Genomic DNA, 22206 nt, shown 5'->3' with positions numbered 1-22206 from the left:
GAGAGAGAGAGAGAGAGAGAGAGAGAGAGAGAGAGAGAGAGAGAGAGAGAGAAAGAGAAAGAGAAAGAGAAAGAGAAAGAGAAAGAGAAAGAAATATACGCGTTTTGGTGGCCATTGAACCCGTTTGCATTCGTTTCACTCCAACACCACCCTTTACCCTTTAACCATTCATCCTAAAATCTCAGAAATGTTTTCTAAGAATCGTTGACATTTTCAGGATAGTTTCTATTCGTACTCGAAGATATCGCAATAGAAGTAAATGTATATGTAGATATTTTTCATATGTTGTGTTGGATAAACATCGTCATTATCGATGTTTGAAGAATAATACATAGTTAACTTACTTGTTCCACCCATACGTTTGTCGTCATGATCTGATTCTTCAAGTTCTGAAACAGAAAGTGAAACGAGCGATTAGTATCAGTATTAAGATTATCATTGTCTCGTTTGATATTTTATAATATTTATTTGGATTTATTGATCGATCAAAAAAGATATCAGAGAAAGGACGAAGTAGGCAATTTATTTTGTTCGCATGATTGATATTAATTTCATCCTAAGACTAATAATCATTTGATATATTTTCGTTTTTTTAAAATGATTTCCCTGCAATTATAATCTATCCTTTAATTACTTTAAGACAACTTCGTAAAACAATGAATAACACAAAATAAAACGCACAAAGAAAGAGAGAAATAATAATAATTAAAAAATAAAAAACGATACAAAACAAGAGAGAGAGAGAGAGAGAGAGAGAGAAAAAATCTTAGCGATTACGTGGAGCAATTAGAATCCGTGTAATTACGCTTTCAACAGGCCGTTAAAAAATAATTAGTGTTTCTTTTTTCGAGAATTGTGCTGCCGCTCCTGTTGCCCTTCGTTTTATAAGGAGGAGTAAGAAGGTGATAAAGAAGTAAGAAAAAATAAAAAAAAGAAAAGAAAACAAATATTGTTGCATATTATTGTCCTAGACGATTTAACGAGAAGATTTGACGAGTCTAAGCCCTCCCCTTTGCTCCCCCGCCCGCATCTAAACTAATCAGAAATTTTTCTAAATACGACGACGAGGAGGATAAAAAAAAAAATAGCGAGGCCGAGGCTTTTGTCGAGGTTTCATTCGGAGCTTAATGTCGCGTTTATCACCGAAAGAAGGAAAGAACAAAAAAATCTAAGAGAAAATCGCTAGGTGCCTAAGCTTGAGCATCTTAAAAAATGGTCGCGTTAAACTCCGACCCTAACTACTTGCTCACTTATTATCGTTACTATCACTTGAACGAATTAACGTCACCTCTCTCGGTGAAAATCATTTTATGTTTAAATTTTTTCCCGTTGTTATAAACTTAATTTCGATCGATTTCAAAATCATTTCTATTTTCGTATCCAATCCTCGAACATGTTGAACGAGAACGATATTATTTTTGACAGGGAGAAGCGGGAGGGATGTAAAATTTAATTAAAAATTTTCTAAAAAATGTGAAAGAGAAATCTCTTAAGCCGAAAACAGAAAGAAAGAAAGAAAGAAAGAAAGAAAGAAAGGGTTCGAAAAGATAAGAACAGTTTTTTTCCACGAGCAAGTTCGTTTTCTTCTTCGTCCCGTTTATTTCGCCTCCTTTCATTCCCTTTTTAGTAGGTAGGTCAAAAAAGTTGAACTCTCACAACTCGGCAAATAAATCTTATTTAAATCCGCAATTAGATTTACTCTGACGATAAAAACGTCCTCCTTTAACTCGTTCCTCATACGAGGAAAATGGCCGCTGGTTAGAATGAAACGTCCTGGGGGATTTGTTGATCTAAGCATCTAAGATATTCCCGACCTTTGTTTTATCACGAAAAGGGAAGGGATAAAGGATTAAAAAAAGAAAAAAGAAAAAATAGAAAATATAGAGGAAAAGATAGGAAAGAAATAGAAAAAGAAGAAAAAAAAAAGAAAAAGAGAAAGAGAAAAGGAACGAAGTTAGGAGAAGAAGCAGAGTTTGGGTTCCCAAGAAGAAAGATAATCAAGATAAACTGCCGTGGGCCGCGTGGAAAAGCGTTTTCGAAGAATCGCCCTGAGATCGGAATTATGGTCTTAGAAAAATATCTCATGGGACTTGGATTACTATGTAACAACAAGGAAGATCTATATCTCCAGTATAAAAATAAAGTAACCGAGAATGATATTTCTCTTTTAAGCCAGTGATTCTCAAAGTGTACGCTTCGGCATTCTCCCGGTGATCTTTACAATGGATGCCATCATTTTAATTCTATTTGTAACGTTCTTATCTGTGCGAAATTGACTTTTCGGTAATTGCTATGATAAAATCAAATAAAATAGAATTTCGTAGGTTTCATATAATCCTTACAAATAATAAAAAAAAAAAGTAAAAAAGCAACTAATACGAATCCCTATCTAAATCATAAGAATATGGTCGTTTTTATAGTGAAAGTAACGTGTTAACCGTCTCGAGTAGTAATTCTTTGTCCCCCTTTAGTAGAAACGAACTCCTAAGGACATTTGATAAGATGGTACGAGGTCAGAAATGGTTGGTTGTTTCAAGAAACTACCCCTAGTCGTAACGTCGTTGACGAGTAGCAAGTAAGCAAGCAAGCGAGCAAAAGGGCTGCCGAAAGTCGTTATCTAAAAGTGTTGCAAGCTAAAGGTTTTCTCTGATTCGTGAGAGAAGGTAAGCAGCATCTAACGTGACTCTTTTGTTCGCTTCTGGATAAAGAACAAGAAAAAGAGAGAGAGAGACAGAAGGAAAAATAAAAGAAAAGTAAAAGAAAAGTTAACAAAAAAAAAGCAAGAAAGAAGGGTGAACTTGGAGACATCAGGTGGCTGCTGTTTCAATGCTCCTAGAAGCCCGTTTACGTGTCTAAGGAGCCTAATGCTATGGAAATTGGATGTCGGATGAAAACAGAGAACGTGGAAAAGGAGTAGGAGCAAGTATTATATGTGTATGTCTCTCTCTCTCTCTCTCTCTCTCTCTCTCTCTCTCTCTCTCTCTCTCTCTGTGTGTAAATGTTTGTGAGTATAAGGGAAAAAGAAAAAGATAGAAATAAAAAGAAAGAATCGTGTTCTCTCAGGAGACAACCCAAGAAATGGTTTCTCAGTGTGAAAACTGTCTCGACATCTACCACTTTCTTTCCTTCCTTCTTTCCTTTTTCTCTCTCTCTCTCTCTCTCTTTCTAAGTAAGCACCTTTCTTCAGTTTTAACGATATTCCTAGAAGAGGCTACACTTAACGTTACCTTCGAGAAATCGCGAAACTAGAGGACCACGTTGTTTCGTTATTGCGTCGAAACGTAGAAAATGAAATTGAAGGTACAAAGAAGGAAGAGGAAAATGGAAAAAGAAGAAATCTTCAAATGGAACATACATATATATATTCTTCTTTATTTCGTAGATATCTTAACGCTTCATCTAGTTCTACACATGACTATACCGATAAATTCTTATCTTTCCTTTTATCCTCTTTTTTATTTTTTATTTTTCATTTTGTTTTTTTCTATCCCCAAGAGAATCCTTCTCAATGATATCAACTAGTACTTTGTGAAAAAAAATAGAAAAAGAGAGAAAGAGAGAGAAATTTGAATTCAAGATCAAGTTAAAGATTCTATTTGATCTTCCTGTTAAACTCATTTTTTGTCAATTAATTTTGTTCTTGTTTTCTTTCATAAATCATAATCCATGGTAAACAAATACATCAACCGGTTAATACTACTAGGTAGAATTATTTCTTTTTTTCATTCTTGGTTATGGTACTTTTTTGTGAAAATAAACTCACAGTACTATTTGAATTCGAGATAGCAAGATAAAAATACTATTTTATTTTCTCGTATTGCACAGATCTGTATACGTGCATGTATGTTTTCTTTCATATCAATTGTAAACTCTGAAACAACAAATACGTCAATCTGATATCGTCCAATCGATCGTCCATACATTTTGTGAATATTAATCGTTCGTTAAATCGTCCAGTTACACGTTGGAATTATCGTTTTAAAGCTGATAGATTTTATACACAGAGATTTAAAATGAATTCTTCTTCGTACAAAAATGTCCGATAGTCATCGAATTATTATTTTTCATTTGTTCCACAGTTTTTAACGGATTTTCAATCGTTCAGAGATTTACGATCACCGAAAATCGACGCAATATATTATATTTTAAAGAAAAACTTTATTGACATATACATCGTAATATATTACATATATATTGTATATAAATATTTTCTTAACAATCAAATAAGTTTGATTCCAAAACTTTGACCCCTTCTGCGTTATTTAAATCTAATTGTAAGCTAAAAGATTAAATGAAAAATATTATATAAATTCATACGTGGTATATTTTAAATGTTAATAAAATAATGGAAACATTTAGCCTACGAGGAGAAACATTTTGAAGTAAATAAAAGTAACTATAAGTAGAATGAGAAATGGGAGTTAAAGTAAAATAGTAAAAGTAAAATATTAAAAGATCGAGTAGCTTTAGAAGTACTCTTCAAAAATTCAAAACAATTCGCATGTGCTTTAAACGTCGGCCGTATTCAAACGGCGTTTACGAAATCATAAGATTTACAAGACATTGTTAGGCTACGGGCACATTGAGTGTACGAGTTCGAAAGGCACTTTGACGAACTGAAGCTTTTGTCGAGAAAGTAGGTTAAGAAACTAATAAAGTTCCGAAGGCACGGCCCAACAAAAACGGGTGTAGAAAAGTACACCTACACACGCATACACAACTATGTACCTTACGTACGCATAAGTAATAAGCAGTTTCAAAAGTAGATTTATCGAACTAAACAATTATTTATTTACTATCTACACGATTTTTACGATTTCGTTATGCAAAGTTATATCAGGGTTTGTTAATATTTTGTGTGTAGTTTTATTTTTTTTTTCGTAATAGTAATTTTTAGGACACCCTGTATGCATAATAATATTCAAAGTAAAATTCTAATTACAATGGAAGAAGACCAACGATAATATTATAACGAAATTATTCTCAAAGACTTAATCGTACTGACGTCAAAAGAAACAAAAAAAAAACAGGAAAAGAATGTAGAGACGCGACCAAAGCTCGTCATTTAAATAAAAACCATCTCCTCGTTCGTTCGCCACTCGAAACAATCTTTAATATCAAATATATACATATTATCAATTATTGACGTTTACCAATAGTACGAAAGAATACATTGAAGTACGCAAGATCGAAGATTCCATTTTAACTCATTTCTTTCTTCTCGTAGAATTTTGAATTTTTCCTCGAGTGCTCGGGGAATAAGAATTCAAGATAAAGTGACATGGGATATTAATGGAAACATCTCGGGTCTCTCATATTCCTGAGACATGATCATTTGAAACATATCTTTTTGAAAATGTTGATCCATACAAGTTTGATGTATCACCATTCGTACCTATCCTACCTATCGAAACACCTAAATCATTTTTTTCTCGACGGTAATAACGATCTGATCTATGAATTATTATTCTATTGTAATATTTTATTATTTCATAATTAATTACACAATCATTTACGTTTAGTCGCTCCGTTTAATATTCTTTTTATTGGGACGAATAAAATTTCAATTAAACAATAATGAAATGATAATGAATTAAACAAAAAATATCACTTTTATTATCTCGTTGAATTTATTTTGTAATACGAGATAAAAATTTCTATGTGAAAATCATGGGCGAGTAATGAGATAATGAAAAATGTTAAATCTACTAACGTACGTAATTAAGGGAAAGAAAAGGTTATAAGAGAGATAGAGAGATGCAAGAAATGAAAATGACGTCGTACATCAAGCGCAACGGCGCGTAAGCGATTTTTGAACGATTCCTCGACAAAAAGCTGCGAACGAAGTAAGTCTAAAGGAGAATCTCAAAGGAGTGAGAGAGAGAGAAAAAAAAAGCCAAAGAGGAAAAGCAGATGGCGTGACATAATACTTTATGCTAAGAAACGTAATTCTCTCGAATTTTGCGCACCGGTTATTATAATAACTTATAATGAATTTGAACGTTAACAAAATTACAAAGGAATGAGTTGAAGAAAAAGTAATACTTCAAAAACATTTCATAGATATTATTTTCAATAAATTATTGTATCCTAACTGAGCAAGAAAAACAAAATAATTATAGGAATGAAATTAATAATAGTTCGAGCAAAGATAAATTGGTAATTGATGAATAAGTAAAAAAGTTTTAATTGCGTTCGGTTAGTAAATTAGTTCACTTCTTTGACACCCTATACCGGTATACTCCCTTTTTCATCCTCGACCCTATCGATATATATATAAATGCTCAAACATGTACACACATACATATATATATATATATATATATATATATATATATATAGGATATAACCATTTCTCTTGTAAATACATTCTTCTCCCTTTTATCATAGTCCATTTCGGAAATATTTTCAAATATTCCCGTTCTTTCCTCTCACTATGATCCGCCTACATTTTATTATTCTACCTCGATACATTTTATTTTATTTTTCTTCGCTATCCAGAATATGAACATTTTCATTTTGAGGTTTAGTTCTCAATCGTATAAAATATTTTATCTTCCTGTACAATACATACAGGCTGTTTCAAAATATGTTATTCAAAATAACTTCAGGGATTGTTTCAGTACGCTGAAATAAAAAGAACAAACAATTCGTACAATCATATGCTCGACACAACTTTATTTTAAGGTACCGAAATCACCCCAGAAGTTATGTTCATATATTTTAAAACACCCAGTATATATATATCTACGTTCAAAATAGTGATCTTATTCATCATCCGATCTTTCTCTTTCCTGTCAAATCTTTCCACCGATGTCATCCTCCTCCTCACCCTCCACCACCCCATCCTCTACCGTTTTCTTCAATGAGCTTCTTCTCATAAACCATTTACTATCAAAAGGGAGTTTCTAAACTCATGAAACTCGACTGGGTAAGTCTTAATTTCGTTCTTAAAGTTTCCCTTCCCTTTTTCCCTTGGCAGGTAATACGTCGTTCGTGTCACGAATACTAGCGACAATATTCAACGTAAAATATATCATTGACTTCTATACTCCTCAACATTTTCTTCTCGTAGAGGACCAATTAATCTTCCATTATTTTACGCATTGAAATTCAATATAGGAGTTTGTTAATTATGTTCTTTTTTTTCTTTTTTATAAATTTACCCTAAAGACTCCTCCTTGCTTGCTTGCTTTCTCTCTCTCTCTCTCTCTCTCTCTCTCTCTCATTTCAATATTTGCTTCTTTTTTTGTTACTTTAGATTAGAATCGACGTAGTTTCTTATGCAAATAGTTCGTAAAGACGTAGTTATTCTACCCTGTAGACTCTCCAAGAGGTCAACTCAAACCTCACTAAAATAAGCATTAAAACAACCAAGTTCGGAGTACGTTCCGAGAGCTTGCGGAAAACGCAGCAACGTTAGAATTAGAATTTCCAACTTAAGACAGAGAGGGAGAGAGAGAGAGAGAGAGAGAGAATGAGAAAGAGAGAAAGAGAGAGAAAGAGAGAGAGAAAGGTTAGCTCCATCGCTAGTTAAGTAAAGTTGAGTCTTAAGAAATTACCTGTAAGATTATCTTACCCTGTCTCAATGAGTCTAAGAACGATGATCCGAATCCCTAGTAAATATTTATAACGATCGATACGAGGACGTTATTATTATATATGCATATTAAATGGAGATTGAGATTGACGTAACGAATATGCATAGATATGCACGAGCCAAATCTCTTATCTTTAATCTTTGAAAATACTTAAATAAGTATCGATCTAAACGTCCAAGTAATTTTCTATAAATTATACACGTCGAAATAACAAAAATATATTCTCTTCGTGAAATAATAATATTGTAAACCATAAACATAAGATAAAACACATAAGATGTAAGATATAAGACATAAGATACCATAACATAAGATTTCATAAAGCCGTTCTTTTATTAGCGGATAATTCTTAATAATTGTAATAACCCGTTACCGTAAGATACATAAGAATCATAAGAAGGGTTTCATAAGAGAATTAAGAGGCGAGGTTTTGGTATCAGTATATATATATATTTATTCTAAAGTCACTCTCTCGACATAAGATTTCCCGAGCCGACCCTTAACATAAACTAAGCCTCACTCATAATGACCAACATAAGAACCGATACATACTGAACTGAACTGAATAATCGAGTAATACTAACTAACTCCGCCGTATTCTCCGACTGCCCTTTTATACTTCTCTCGGACAACGGAGCATCGGATTCCCTCCACGGGTGACGCATACGGTCTATGTTTTTCACACTTAAATCTTAAGAATATCGATATCCTAAACAAACATCCGCACGCACTTACGCTAGTGCAGGCGCCAACGTGCACGGGCCTGCATAAGACGTTTACAATATTGATAGTTACTAACTACGCTTTTGAATTTTCTTTCGATGTTTATTTACTTTTATTATATATTATTCTTTTCTTTCTCTTATTTTTTGAAGATATAAAAAAAAAACACATAGATATATAAAAGTGTATGGAGATAGATAGACAGACAGATAGATAGATAGATAGATAGATAGGAAAAAAGCTAGGTGATAGGGTGGAAATGTAACACGCTCGCAATGTAAAGGGTCGATCAAATTCGACCAGAGCCGAGAGAGTATTTAAATATCGGAAAAATACGTGGGGGAAGGGGGGAGGGTCCTGGGGGTTGGGATCACACACTATAGAAACCGAGTGTCGATCAGTTTTCATTCGGGATTCTCGATATATATATATATATCTGTACATATCGTTTCTGTCTGTCTTTCATCGAATACTTCAAATAAATCGACGAATTGAGCGCGACATGGGAAACAGGAATCTCGTATCGTTCGAACGAAATAAAATAAAATAAAAAGAAAGCAGAAAAAAGAATCACGAGATTCGGTCCAATTTCGGCGTGACCGAAAAAAAACACACACACGCCCATGATCGCGTATACGCGTATACGAATAGAATATCCAAACATAGGACAAAATTAACTTTTCATCTTCGTTCATCCTTTCTTTCCCATAAGACTTATCTTTTTCTTATGTCTTACCCTTTTAAAATACACGAAAATGTTGGTAAGATTGCTATAACTTTTTGTTCGAAACATATTCTAATAATTGAAATGATTTAACTTCGTTAATAATTCAAATCATTGATAAAATGAATATTTTACTTGCCATTATTTTATATTCCTCGCCGACGCTATATGTCGTTCAAAAATCACATATATTTTGTTTTGCGTTATTTAAAAATGCACATATTCGTTTGAAATATTAATTGCAATTAAATAAGCCGTGAAAAATGGGGTAAAGTTGGTAAGGGGTTGTTGGTGGTCGGAGGACTGTGAGAGGCGTTGTTAAAGTTCAAAAACGTGGCGTCGAAATAGGAAGCAAGGAGAAGTAGAAGAAGATGGAAAGAAAAAAAAAAAAGAAGAATGCATTTATGAAAGAGAAAAACAAAGGAAAAGAGAGAAAGGAGATAAGAAAGAAAAAAAAGAATGAAAAAGAAAGGCTGCATCGATAGGAACGATCTGCATCATGAGGACTCGCTAATTAACCCGCTGCCTAATTACGAGAGAAAGAGAGAGAGAGAGAGAGAGAGAGAACGAATCGGTTTCTCTTGCAGCTTTAACATTTCGATCGCGAGATGTTCGCCAACGTGAAATCGGCTGAAATGATGTAGCTTGCTACGCGGATTTTCTACGTTAGGTTGCCACGGAGAAAGCTTCAAACAGAAGGAGAGGGGAACAACAAAAAGGGGAAGCCGGTGAGCGTGAAAGAAGAAGCCCGACCGAGTAAACAGTATGAGTTAAATACGTCGATGCACGGGTATATGTAGATACGTGTAAGTGTACGTGTGTATCGAAATAAGGCAAGAATGAAGGCAAAAGGGTATCGACCGATACTGAAGGGTAAGAAAAAGTAAGCTTGAACGGGCATGTTCAGAGATATAGATTAATGCACCGAGATAATAATCGAACAATGTTTAACCCTTTCGCTACGGAGCGGATCTCCATCGCGGTACTCCCGCAGTACGGCGCGCTGCACCGAAACAGTGCACGGTTCACGCAACCGATCGCAGCGGTCGCATCAACGCCTTATTGTAACCTGCGTTCTTGGCTGGTGCTTCCGACGAAAAAACTTGATTCAAAACAGAGTAAATAACAAATAATGCAGAACGAAAGACTCGCGCGGCATATTCAGAGTGAGATACTCTGAGCATAGCTACCGTAGGCGCTTATCATATATACAATTACGCGACATCTTTAGCGGGAGCGACTATAGTCGCCCGTAGTAGCGAAAGGGTTAAGAACAAAACAAAATTGTTACAGATAATAATCTACGTTGACAATGTATATTACAATACTATATCAAAATTTCTATACTTTTTGTTCCGTTAAAGTTAATCGATTTTGACCATACGAGTGACTTGAACTAAAATATTATTTCAACTTTTTAATGAACAATTTGATTTTAGTTTTATTTTCTCTTTCGCATTTACCCTAGACTCTACTACGTCTTCTTATCGAAATCAAGTTTTTAATTTGTTTCCCGTGAGTTATAATACGAAAAGAAACAGGTAAAGAGAAAAAGAGAGAGAGAGAGAGAGAGAGAGAGAACTCACTTGGATCGAACGGACACGTACGTAAGTAAGGTTCGCGATATCACGTGAGAAATTTCGTTGAACGCATTTGAAGACAGTAAAGTCTTGTACGAAAAGAGAAAGAAAAAGAAGAAAAAGAAGAAGGAAGAAACGTGAAAGTTTTCTCTTACGAAACTTTTCTCACGGAAAAATTTCATTCGTCACGAGCTTCTTACATTCGTCGATAAAGGAGAGGGTAAAAAAAAAAAAACATTGAGCGAAACGTTTCAAAAAGAAAAGGGGGAAAAAAAAAAGAAAAAAAAAATATATATATATAGAAATAAAAAATACAAGAAATATTGTCAGGACACGTATTAGCCAAGTCACACACGGGCTTTTTATGAGAACTTTTGATATTAATCTTTCTTTAAAATCTTTCATCTCTCTCCCTCTCTCTTTTTCTTTCTTTCCTTTTACACGAAACTTTGTCAAAAATACGCACCCATCAATTTATCTCTTTGAATACCCCTCGAATGTTTCGCAAATCGCATTTTTCCACTTTCTCCGATTTTGAAGAATTTTTTTCCTATTCCAATATTCGCTTTTTTTTCTTTATCCTCTATTACTGATACACCATCACATTTTTATTCTTCTTCGTCACTCCCTACTTCCTGCTTTCTCTCTCTCTCTCTCTCTCTCTTTTCGTTAGTCTTTTTTCTTTAATATCAAAAAGTAAACAAAGCCATGTCCGCGTCGTCGAGCTCGGTAAAATCAAATTATTATGATGAAAAAGAAAGAGAGAGAGAGAGAGAGAAGGAACGCGACGTGAGTGAGCACACCAACTCCTCGACTCTTTTTAAAATTCATTAGCAAATTAACCCGCCACCTTTCCCCCTTCTCCTCTCTACCATTCTTTTACCACCAATCCCCTTTCTCTCTCTCTCTCTCTCTCTCTCTCTCTTTCTGTCTTTTTCTCGGTCACCCTGCTTTTGCTTCGGCCAACGAGCTTTCATTTTGCGCTTGGAAATTTCTCTCTTCTCTCTCTCTCTCTCTCTCTCTCTCTCTCTCTCTCTCTCTCTCTCTCTCTCACTTTAACTCTCTTAACGTATACTCGCTTTTCCTGACGTATTTTAACCGATCCGTTTCTCCTTCCCCTTTTCCCTTCGTCCTCTTGCACAAACTCCTACTCTTACTCCTACTCTAACTCCTCGAATGGGCAAAGAAAAAGCAACCGGGCACTCGAGAGCAACTGACTGAGTTTGGCAACTAAAATTTGATGGACGACGAATTCTAATTTAACTTTGATCCAATTTATCTGGATTTAATTGAATTACGAAAGTAACGAGTTCGCGACGCGCCGATGAACGGACGAGACGAATACTTTCGATGACAAATTTCACGCTTTGCGATCGACCATTTTCCCCCACCCCTATTGTTTGTTTCAACCAACGTTTGTTTCCTTATAGCCAATCTTGTTTTTTTCCTTTTTTCCAAACAATCGAAAATTTATTTATATACTTATTTGATTATGCCAACTTATTACTAACAGACCACGCATTTACGTAAAATATTCCAAAACGTTATTCCATTCGTTACAAATTTCAAAACGTAAATGAAAATTTTGTTTGGCCATTCGTATTTCGTATACTAACGTTTCTTATAATTACAACGATTGTTTAGGATACCTACCGAAAAAAGAAAAAGAAAATAGAAAAAGAAAATGGACAGATGCATAAAAAATAAAGTACCTAAACGTCCGTGAACCGTATCTCTCTCCAGATGTTGCTACTACCCCTCCTCGCCCTATTATTTCTTTTTCACGATAGAAATACGCGAAACGAAATAATATGCGGACACTAGTTTAATCCGACAACGTCGACAAAAATTTAAACGTAATTCGCTGACAGACGTGTATTTGACGTGTTCACCGAGGATAATTCGTTCTTTGTGAATAAAACGATGATGGTTATCGGTACGTGTAACGAGCGCAAAACATAAAGATTAAAGGAGAGAAATATTTTTCTAAATGAAAAAACAACAGTTACATAGACAGAAAGAGAGAAGGAATAAATGAGAGAACTCAAGTGGCTTACATATCAGTGAATTAATAAGATATCATCCGTAAAATGAGCTTCCTCTCTCTCTCTTTCTCTCTCACGCGCGCGCGTAAATTTCAATTAAGTCTACCTTTTATATTATTATTCCAAAATGTGTTCGTTTGTACCTAAAGAAAAATTTTCCGTGGGTTTCTCTATTGTTTTATAATCGTTAGAACATTCTGTATGATGATCGAACAGTAAGATAAATCTATAACATTAATATTGCAAGAGAGTTTATAATCGGCCCAGGAGTAATCAGAAACGTGCCCAAAGCGAAGCCTATCTCCTCTCTCTCTCTCTCTCTTTCTCTCACACGCAGAGGCACTCAGTTACTCTCTGTCTCTCTTGGATTGTACGTTAGTAGACGATGCATTGTCAGCAACGGTATTACGAGCAGCAACCGTTAGCAAAGCTAATCAATTAAACATACAAGGACAGCCCACCAAAACCAACGAGGAGGATTCGATCGGATGGCGAACGGTGGGTGCAATGGTGGGCCACTAGAAACGCTACTACTACCACAACCTAGCCGATTATTGCTGCGGGCAGCAATTTACTTAAATGCTACCGCATTGCTACGCGCCTTGTTCCGCGCGGATCAACGCGTCGGTGAACGCGAAAGCGCGTTTTACTCCCTCACCCTATGCGGAATTCGTGGGATAGATTGGCCCGATGATTCGCACAAAGCTGGACCTACGAGATAGACAAAGAGAAAGAGAGAGAGAGAGAGAGAGACAGAGAAGATAGACAGTCAGATAGATAACTCACGAACACGTTCATACTTCTCTCTTTAATCATTACGTGTACGAATGAAATTATTTTGAACAAAATTATTTCACGTTATTCTGTAAAACTTGTAATTTATTTGACGATTATTTGAGAACGTGGACCAAAGCTACTACCTCGAATTATTCCACGAGGTAAATCGATACGAGATAAGTCGATATACACGTCATACTGTAGGTACCGATACGAAAATCAGATTGGTGTACTTGATGTCTATGCAAAGAAGTTTCACATCGTGATCCGATTCGATAAGAACATCCTGAATATATTTATGATAAGCAGACGCGCGTTCGACACTATATTACATGCATCTCCTGCATAGTGCATACGTTTATTTTTCACGAGAGACGTTTCCAACGAAATAAAAAACATAGACGTATACGAGACTGGCGATAAAAGTTATCTTATAAAATGATAAAAAGTTTCCTTCAATTACTTAAGTTATTAATTATTATTACATTATTAAAAGTTCAACTTCTAAACGCCCACATTACAAATCAAAAACTAGACCATTCCGAAAGACATTTCGTTCCAAAGCACCGGTTAATTACGTTTATCCCATAATATTAAAACAAACAAGGATAGAAATAGATGAAAGAAACGAGCACGTTTATACCTAATCAAAAGAAGAAAGGAAAAAAAAGATTCCCTTCTGAAAAATAAGAACGCTTTTCAATTAGGAAAAAATTCTCGAATAACAAAAGAATTTTCTTCTTACTGGAAGAATTTTCTTACTGGAAGAGGAAAGAAAGTACTCGAAAATTTGTTCATTACCTGTCGTAAAAATCGTTTTTGAATGGGAGAAGAAACAGAGAAAGAAATGGGTATGGAAAGAAAAAGAGAGGAAGAGATCGCAGAAAAACGAAGTTCTTGTTCGATGGCAGGTATGAAACGAGCACGAAAGGAAAAAAATGAGCACGCGCGAGCAAGCGCTGTTTCGAGATATCGCTCGAAGGCTCGTAGTAAAATACAAAACGCAGGAGCGAAACGTTAGGAAGTCTTCCGGTATGTGCGTTTCCCGGACGTAAACATAAAAAATACAAGAATAATATGAGGAAAGAAAAAAAAGAAAGGAAAATTCGAAAAACAGAAAGAGAAGAAAAGGAAAGAGAGAGTGAGAGAGAGAGAGAGAGAGAGAGAGAGAGAGAGATAATAAAAGGCTTAGAAAGAAAAAAGAAAAGAAATTCTCTTTTGAAATTTTCCTGGCAAGTAAGCTCGCGGATTGGTCGGTTGTACATTTTTCTGTCGCAAATAGAACAGAAGAAAACAGAAACTACACCGCGTTAAGTTCGCAATTTTCCGCGAACGATTTAACGAAAACTAACGGGATTAATGAGTGTTTATTCCTTTCTTTTCCTTTTTTTTTGGGTGGAAAGATGGATAAAGGTGAGTGCAAAGAACCAAACGATTAGACGTGAACTCGTATAGGTAGTTACCTTAAACTATCTTAAAGCTGGGCTATACAAGTGGCGAAGGAGAATTGTTCTTTTTTTTTTTTAAAAAAGATTTGCTTGGTCGTCGATGAAAAAGATAAGAGAGAGAGAGAGAGAGAGAGAGAGCACGAAATGGCGTAGGTGATACCTCGTGAAACAGCTGCTGTGAAAACGCGAATGTACGTTTCAATAGGAAGAGGGAGACATGCCTACGATAACATCGATTCGCACCAGATTTGAGGTCAACGCAAATTCTCTTTTTATAACGAACCTAGTACTACTTCTCTCTCTCTCTCTCTCTCTCTCTCACTCGTGATTGCACTAATTACCACCGAGATACGATCAATGAGAGAAACCCTTTTTTTTTCTTCACTCTTTCCCTCCCACTCTATCTCTATCTTTTTTTTAACACCAAACGTTCATCAAACGTTCCAATGAAGAGAGAGAGAAAAAAAAAGGTACACGGCATATGTACATATACACACACGTATTATATACACGTAAAACACAGATACCCTGGTAACACATGCATATATACACGTAGTAGATATACACTTTCCGCAAGTTTTACGCGAAAATCGATAACCACGGCAGCAGCGCTCCTGAGATATGCAGGTGCACCACTACTGTGGGGCAACGGCACTCGGCTTGATGCATCTAAGAACTCCTTGCCGAGATACCTAACGTCTTCGTCTTATCTTTAATTCCTGTCTCATCTTTCTTCTTCGTCTTCGTTTTTTTCTTCTACTTTTTCTTTTTCCAATGACAATAAAATAAAAAGTAAAATGAATAAGTAGTATCAAAGTACTGTATCGGAAAATATGAAAGAACATGCATTCGAAATGGTTCATCGACCGAATGGAAACGTTGCACCGTGTCACCGAGAACGTATCCGTTCTCTCGGTATTCCTGTTAGAGTTCTATTCGCACAATAATCCCGCGGGACTCTATGGAATTTCACGATGTAAACCGACGCGATTCCCGATTCTCGTAAATCCCCACAGATTATAACAGGACGTGCGTTTTCCTAAATACACTAAGCAGGATCTACGATATTTTTATATCCATATATAATTTGTTGTTGAAAATAAAAGATTCCAATCGATAAAACCAAAACAAAATTCAAGTAAAGAAGTAGGAGATCGAAAATAAAGTTAAAGATATATATATATATATATATATATAACTATACCAGTAATCTCTGTGAAACACGCAACCGATCGTAAAAAGCCTGCCACCGTCGAATGGGAAAAGTCTGATTTTGTTGATTCTTGAAACTAAAGAAGAAAAGGGATTGAAAAGAAAGAAATACTATAACATAAGATGGGTAAGGTCAGGTAAAGATAGGAAAGAGGAAGGAAAATTGGAAGACGTTCTCAGTTTTAATGGTGTAGAAAGATCGGTAAGGGTAGTTGGAGGGTGGGGTTGGGGGTGGTTTAGGGTTTGAAAAGGGAAGAGTGTAGTATAGGATCCTCCGATCAGACTTCTACTTGTTGTTCTGTGGCTACGAAAGGCCCCTATGGCAAAATGAGATTTAAACTCGATGAAGTAGTTGGAAGCAGCCCCTGTTAGGAGTACCAACATCAGCACTAGCACTAGCATACCAGACTAGGATACCAACAACAGTTCTACGACAATGGCAATGTGTGTTGGTGATGGTGTTGGTAAGAGAATAGGAGGAACGGAGTTGCGGCCGGTAGTTACAGCAATTGGAAGCCGAACACTCGTGGCCAGTGGTCTGTGAAAACTACAGGAAACTTAATTACCCGAGATGGGCACGTTGTAACAAGGGAGAAAGCGATCACTCCGATAGGGTTAAAGCTTCGCTTCCTAGTTCCAATCCATTGTCGTCGATATCCTATACGCTATACTATTTCCGTTTATACATTGGCAAAGGGTGGACGTTTATGGTAAACAACTTAAGTTTCTTCTTTTATTTTCGAAACAAAACAAGTAATATATATGTGTGCGGGTGAGTGTGGATGTATATGCAAGTTCGTATAATATAATATTAGCATTGTACTGAAAGTACACCAAACTGTTTCGTATAATTTATATCCTTACTGAAACTGAATACTTAAATGTTTCGATTTTGTTTAAGCAACAAAATCCTACTACACTATGTAAAGGTCTCTAACGAAGATTCTAAAAGGTTACTATTATGTAAAGTTAAGGAAAATTCGTTTAACAAGGAATTTAACAAGGTAGAATATTTGAGTATTGCTTCTAATTATATAAAAATGGGATCGATAAAGCTTTGCATGTAAATGAAGCAGAATAAGTATGTGTATATTCGATCTCGTAAAAAGCATCGAAGGACCCCATCATTCTATATATTAAATAAAACAAAACTATTCGACATTATACTGTTTTCATTTATAGCACGAACATTGATTTTAATTAATAATAAAAATTGTCGAATATTTGAATCAAAATTGAATGATGATCGTTCAATGCATAAAAATAATAGTTGAACATTAAACCGAATTATCATTCGTATGAATTTGACGTTCCAAAGAACACGTTTGATTGTTTCCAAGTTTTTCGATTACACTCTGAGAATCATTCGGGACGTTTATATAATTATCGACGGATTAGAAAGAGGAGAATACTAGTGGAAACTTAATTACCAAATTCAATTGGTAACAAGAGAGAAAAGCATTATATCCTGGACCAAATCCTGTCGATTCCATCGTTCGTTATTATCAATTTCAGAATACGTTCTACGACAGAGGAAACCCCTCGCGAGCTTGTTAACGCTCGAGCAGTCATTTTACAAGATGACTATTGATTGTAATTGGCACGATCGTATGTTTGCGACAATTAGAACTCGAAATTATGGCAACGTACAATTGATTATACCTGCTATTGGGCGTGGTAAACCAAAACGTCGATCCAAACATGGAACACACAGTTGAATAGTTGATATTGCTTAGATTGTTCATAGTAATTTATTGTTACCAATTGAATATCGTAACCTGTTACTATCCCCTTCTATTCTCGACTCAAAGATATCACATGAAATTGTTTCCTTTAATAACGAATTCAACTTTGAATTTAACTACGATCGGATCCGTCCGTGTTAATCCTATAATAATACACAATTTTTGTCTAATTAAAATTGTATTTATTATAATAGTACTTAAGATTTCAAGTAATGAATTTTCTAACGGGAATGGAATTCAAATGAATACATTTCAACGTAACGACGCTTTAAGAGGATTAAAATGAATAATTAATGATAATAACTTTCTTCCATTAATTACAACGAATTAAAACAAACAATATTCTTATTTCAAATTGAAGAATATGATAGATCAGATTAATTTGTTTTCTTAACGTAGAAAATAAAATATTAATATTATTCTCGTCAATTTGTGTAAAAGTTTCTTTTGTATAACTTAACACAAAGAGGATAGTAATATAACCGTGGTAGTATAATTACAACAAGGATCGTGAATAATCGGTCAATGGTCAATGGCTTTCCTTACGAAAACTATGGTAGACTTAATTATTCGTGGCTAGAACGGACACGCAGAGAAAACGATGATTATTCTCGAGAAGCTTCCCACGACCACAACCTTCTCTCTAACATAAGTTCATTCTCGATGTAGTTTAATTCTCTTAAAGCGTTACGGTAGTACTTTGATGCACTGGACATAGGTGGATAATTAACTTTCCTTCCTTGCGGTCTACTCAAGCTCAAGTGGATTTATCCGTCATCGTTCCTGATTATGCTGGAAAGTGCATAAAAAAAGATATTTTTTTGCATACTCGAATACTCGTCATCTACAATACATCATAATTTATAATAAATTATTATTATATTTTATTCTTTTTTTAATATTTTATTTATTTTATGATCATAACAATAATGTAGGATTCGTAAAAAATATTGAGCCATTGAACTGACTGGACACGAAACCGAATTTCCCGCTTTCCGGATGACTGCTCTAACCTTTGAACTTACCGAGAGTCCTCTGGTCAACTTCTTTACGAATTTCGATTTTATTTGAAATAAATGTGCTCGTTTGTATAATAATAATAAATAAACAAATTTGTAAATCTGGAACACAACCCTTGTAGAAATATATATATATATATATTTAATATGTATATAAGGGTGAGAGAAAATTCGAGAAGTGCGTGCATAATTTCTTTCTAAGTATCGCTAAAGAAATGTTATTATTTATTTGTCATGTGTGTGATAATATGGATATGAGTGTGTGAGAGTTTATTGTAGGATGAAAGAGAAAGAGACACCACTTGGACCTATCGCCTAATATGTGATCGCACCGAAACCTCTCGAATATTCCCAATCCAGAGGTACAAGAAGAATTCAGATTTCTTATGTTCGGAAATGGTCTGGAAATTCTTAAAAAGGAATGCAAGAAAATAATGAGAGACGATAGAGAAGGAAAAAAGACCAGCGGGGCACATTTGGTATTGTATTGTTTGTACAATACCAAAGAGACGAAAGAAGACGAGAACGAAGAATTAAGTACGACGATATTATCTTTGTTAATTATGACGTTTGAGGTAAGACACAACACAACGAGTTGATTAATTATTCATTTAGAGGATTATAGATAATTACTATTTTATTCTATTTCATTTCATTATATCAAATTAAACCTTGTTGAATATTAAATAAATAAAATTAATAAAAATACATAAGATAAATTTTACACGTATATAAAGTATATATAATTTTTTCTTTAACAAAAAAAAATGACAATTAATTAAGTAGAATTCATTTACAAATAATACGTTTAAAAATATCGATCTAATATTATAACGTTTAATCGTAAATGTTTATTCGCGTAATCAAATACGGTCGTCTAATGTATTTAAAAAAAGAAAAAACAAGTAAAAAGAAAGAAATATAATAAATGATTCCCATAAATCGCAAATGAATACTTCGTAAAGATAATTAAGTAAGAGCGTCACTTGGTTATGACATTTCTTAAAAAGATGAAATCATTAATAAGAAGAACGTCGCTTCACTTTCGTTTTAACGAGCAAAAACGTATCCATTATCGTTTCACACTTATCTACGAGATAAAGCAACATGATCCATGTAATTCAAGCTTCAAGAGAATCACCATTTTGCTGCTCTACTCGTCATATCGTATTTAATTCGAGCTGATAAATTTTTTCGAAAATAACTATGACGTTCAAGATTTATCTTAATGGCCCTTTTTCTACTTTTCCGAAATTTAATTATCAAATAACAAGCCGCTAATTGACAGTCGTACTCGCCAATTAAAATGAATTAAATCACGTTTAAAAAAATCAAATCAAATCCGTTATAATGATTATATTTAAGAAAAAACATAAAAGAAAAGCTAAAAAAAAAAAAAGGAATCACGTTAAATGTACGAAAAAAAAAAAAGCAATCTGTTGTTCGATTATTTGCAGGATACTTCAATTTTCATCGACGATATTTATTACCTATTAATTAGTACGTTAATTAATAATATCTTGGTGTATGAATGTAATTACGTCGTAAACGAACACCTGCAGGAATGCCTGGGAAATATATCGTAAATTAAACTTTCGACAGTTATACGATCACTTCTGATAGTCTCGAGATCCGAAATACAACTGACAATATACCGTGTTTATGTTAATAACGAGTTTATGGTTATAAAGAAAACAACAATGTTTGAATTTCTATGAAGGACTCGGAGCTCGCAATGTTCGAACTATCGGACCATTTCTATGTTGACAAAAACTACAAAACGTACACAAGAAAACATATGTACGTGCAAAACACGATACAAAATTACGACGAATAAAGAAATATACGTGCATATTATTATTATTATTATTATTATAAACCAATCTTTTATTTTAAATAATTTATTCAATCATTAAAATCATATTAAAATATCCACTCTAATCGTATGTAATGTTTTTCTAATCGTTTAGAACTTTATTCTTTTTTTTCATGAGGAGTTTAAATCTTTGCGTATAATAAAAAGGGAAATAATTGAAAAAAAGAAAAAAAAAATACATACACGCATACGTACGATTGCATGACTTCGGAGTAACATTGGAAGGATTAAAAAAGAAAGAAAAAACAAAAAGAAAATAAAGGAAAAAGGTCGTTTAAATCGATGCGATCTCGTTGAATCGATAAATTCGCAACGATTATGTCATTAACCTGCATTAATCCGGATATTGGTCCTGAAAGCTTTTCGATCGAACGTGTATTTTATGTATCCCACTCTCTCTCTCTCTCTTATACCGTACATAGACAAACCCGTGGAAATCTGTAATTTCGATTGAATCTGCATGGATTTACCGATTACATAATAGCACCCTTCGAATCGATGCGACGTAAATCGGAATAGAATAGGAAAGAGATATAGATACATGTAAAATAATACGGAATTAGAAAGCAATTCGAATCGAAATCAAACATTGTTCCCATTCTCTCCTGCATTATTCCTATATTTTTTTATTTCATTATTCTGCAACGATAAAGATAATTAATAATAATAAAAATAACACAATTTTCTTATCTATTAAAATAATAAATAGTAATAGTTTTCATATTATATATTCATATCAGAATTTATAATCATTGTCATTTTTTCAACAGATTTTACTTGGCCAATGATAGACGAAATAATTCGATCTATCTAACAAATTATTCTAACTAAATGAAACCGATTTTCCCCAAAATATCAATACATCGCAAAAGGTATTATACTAGAGAGAACAAATGATCCTGTCCCAATAGATATTCGATTGCTTTAAATATATATATATATATTATCCTAGGCGATATATTAATGGCGCATTTTAAACACGAGCAACGAATACGACAGCAACCACGACAGCGACCACGGTGGTATCGGCCATAAATGAATCATTGTTAATCGATATCGAATTTATCGCACGGAAGAACGTTAAGCCGCGTAGAAATGCCGTAGCTTTTAATGAATTAACTTCACGATCGATAATAATCTTTGATATTAATTCGTTCTCTCTTTCTGTCTCTTTATATATATACATATCACTCTCCTCTCTCTCTCTCTCTCTCTCTCTCTCTCTATTTCCTTCCTACTTCCCCGAGCTCCCAATCCTACCCCGTTCCTTCCCACTCATTTTCCTTTTCTGTTAACCAACCAGTTTGAAAAATCAATTTCGCGTGAAGTAGCTTCATGCGTTTAGCCTAATTGAAACTAAATTTTTGGAATAGGTAGGTTTAACAAAAAAAAATACAAAACGAATATTCCTGTGTCTAGCTGCAGAAGAATATGTGTATCGAGAAAAAAAAAACAA

General features: G+C 34.3%; 1 protein-coding gene across 1 annotated transcript in view; it reads right to left on the bottom strand.

Moving 5' to 3' along the window:
• LOC106787245 (acetylcholine receptor subunit alpha-like 1) overlaps window positions 1-22206 on the bottom strand; it is a 101210-nt gene that overhangs the window by 28533 nt on the left and 50471 nt on the right. The window contains exon 3 of the mRNA XM_014749443.1: window positions 345-389. Within this exon, the coding sequence (XP_014604929.1) occupies window positions 345-389 (45 nt within the window). The remainder of the gene's footprint in view (window positions 1-344; window positions 390-22206) is intronic.

The sequence above is a fragment of the Polistes canadensis genome, unplaced genomic scaffold, assembly GCF_001313835.1.
Source record: "Polistes canadensis isolate GaletaPanama2010 unplaced genomic scaffold, ASM131383v1 scaffold_96, whole genome shotgun sequence".
In the NCBI taxonomy this organism is placed as follows: Eukaryota; Metazoa; Arthropoda; class Insecta; order Hymenoptera; family Vespidae; genus Polistes; species Polistes canadensis.
The sequence above is the reverse complement of the archived record's forward strand: the minus strand, read 5'-3'. Positions and strand labels throughout refer to the sequence as shown.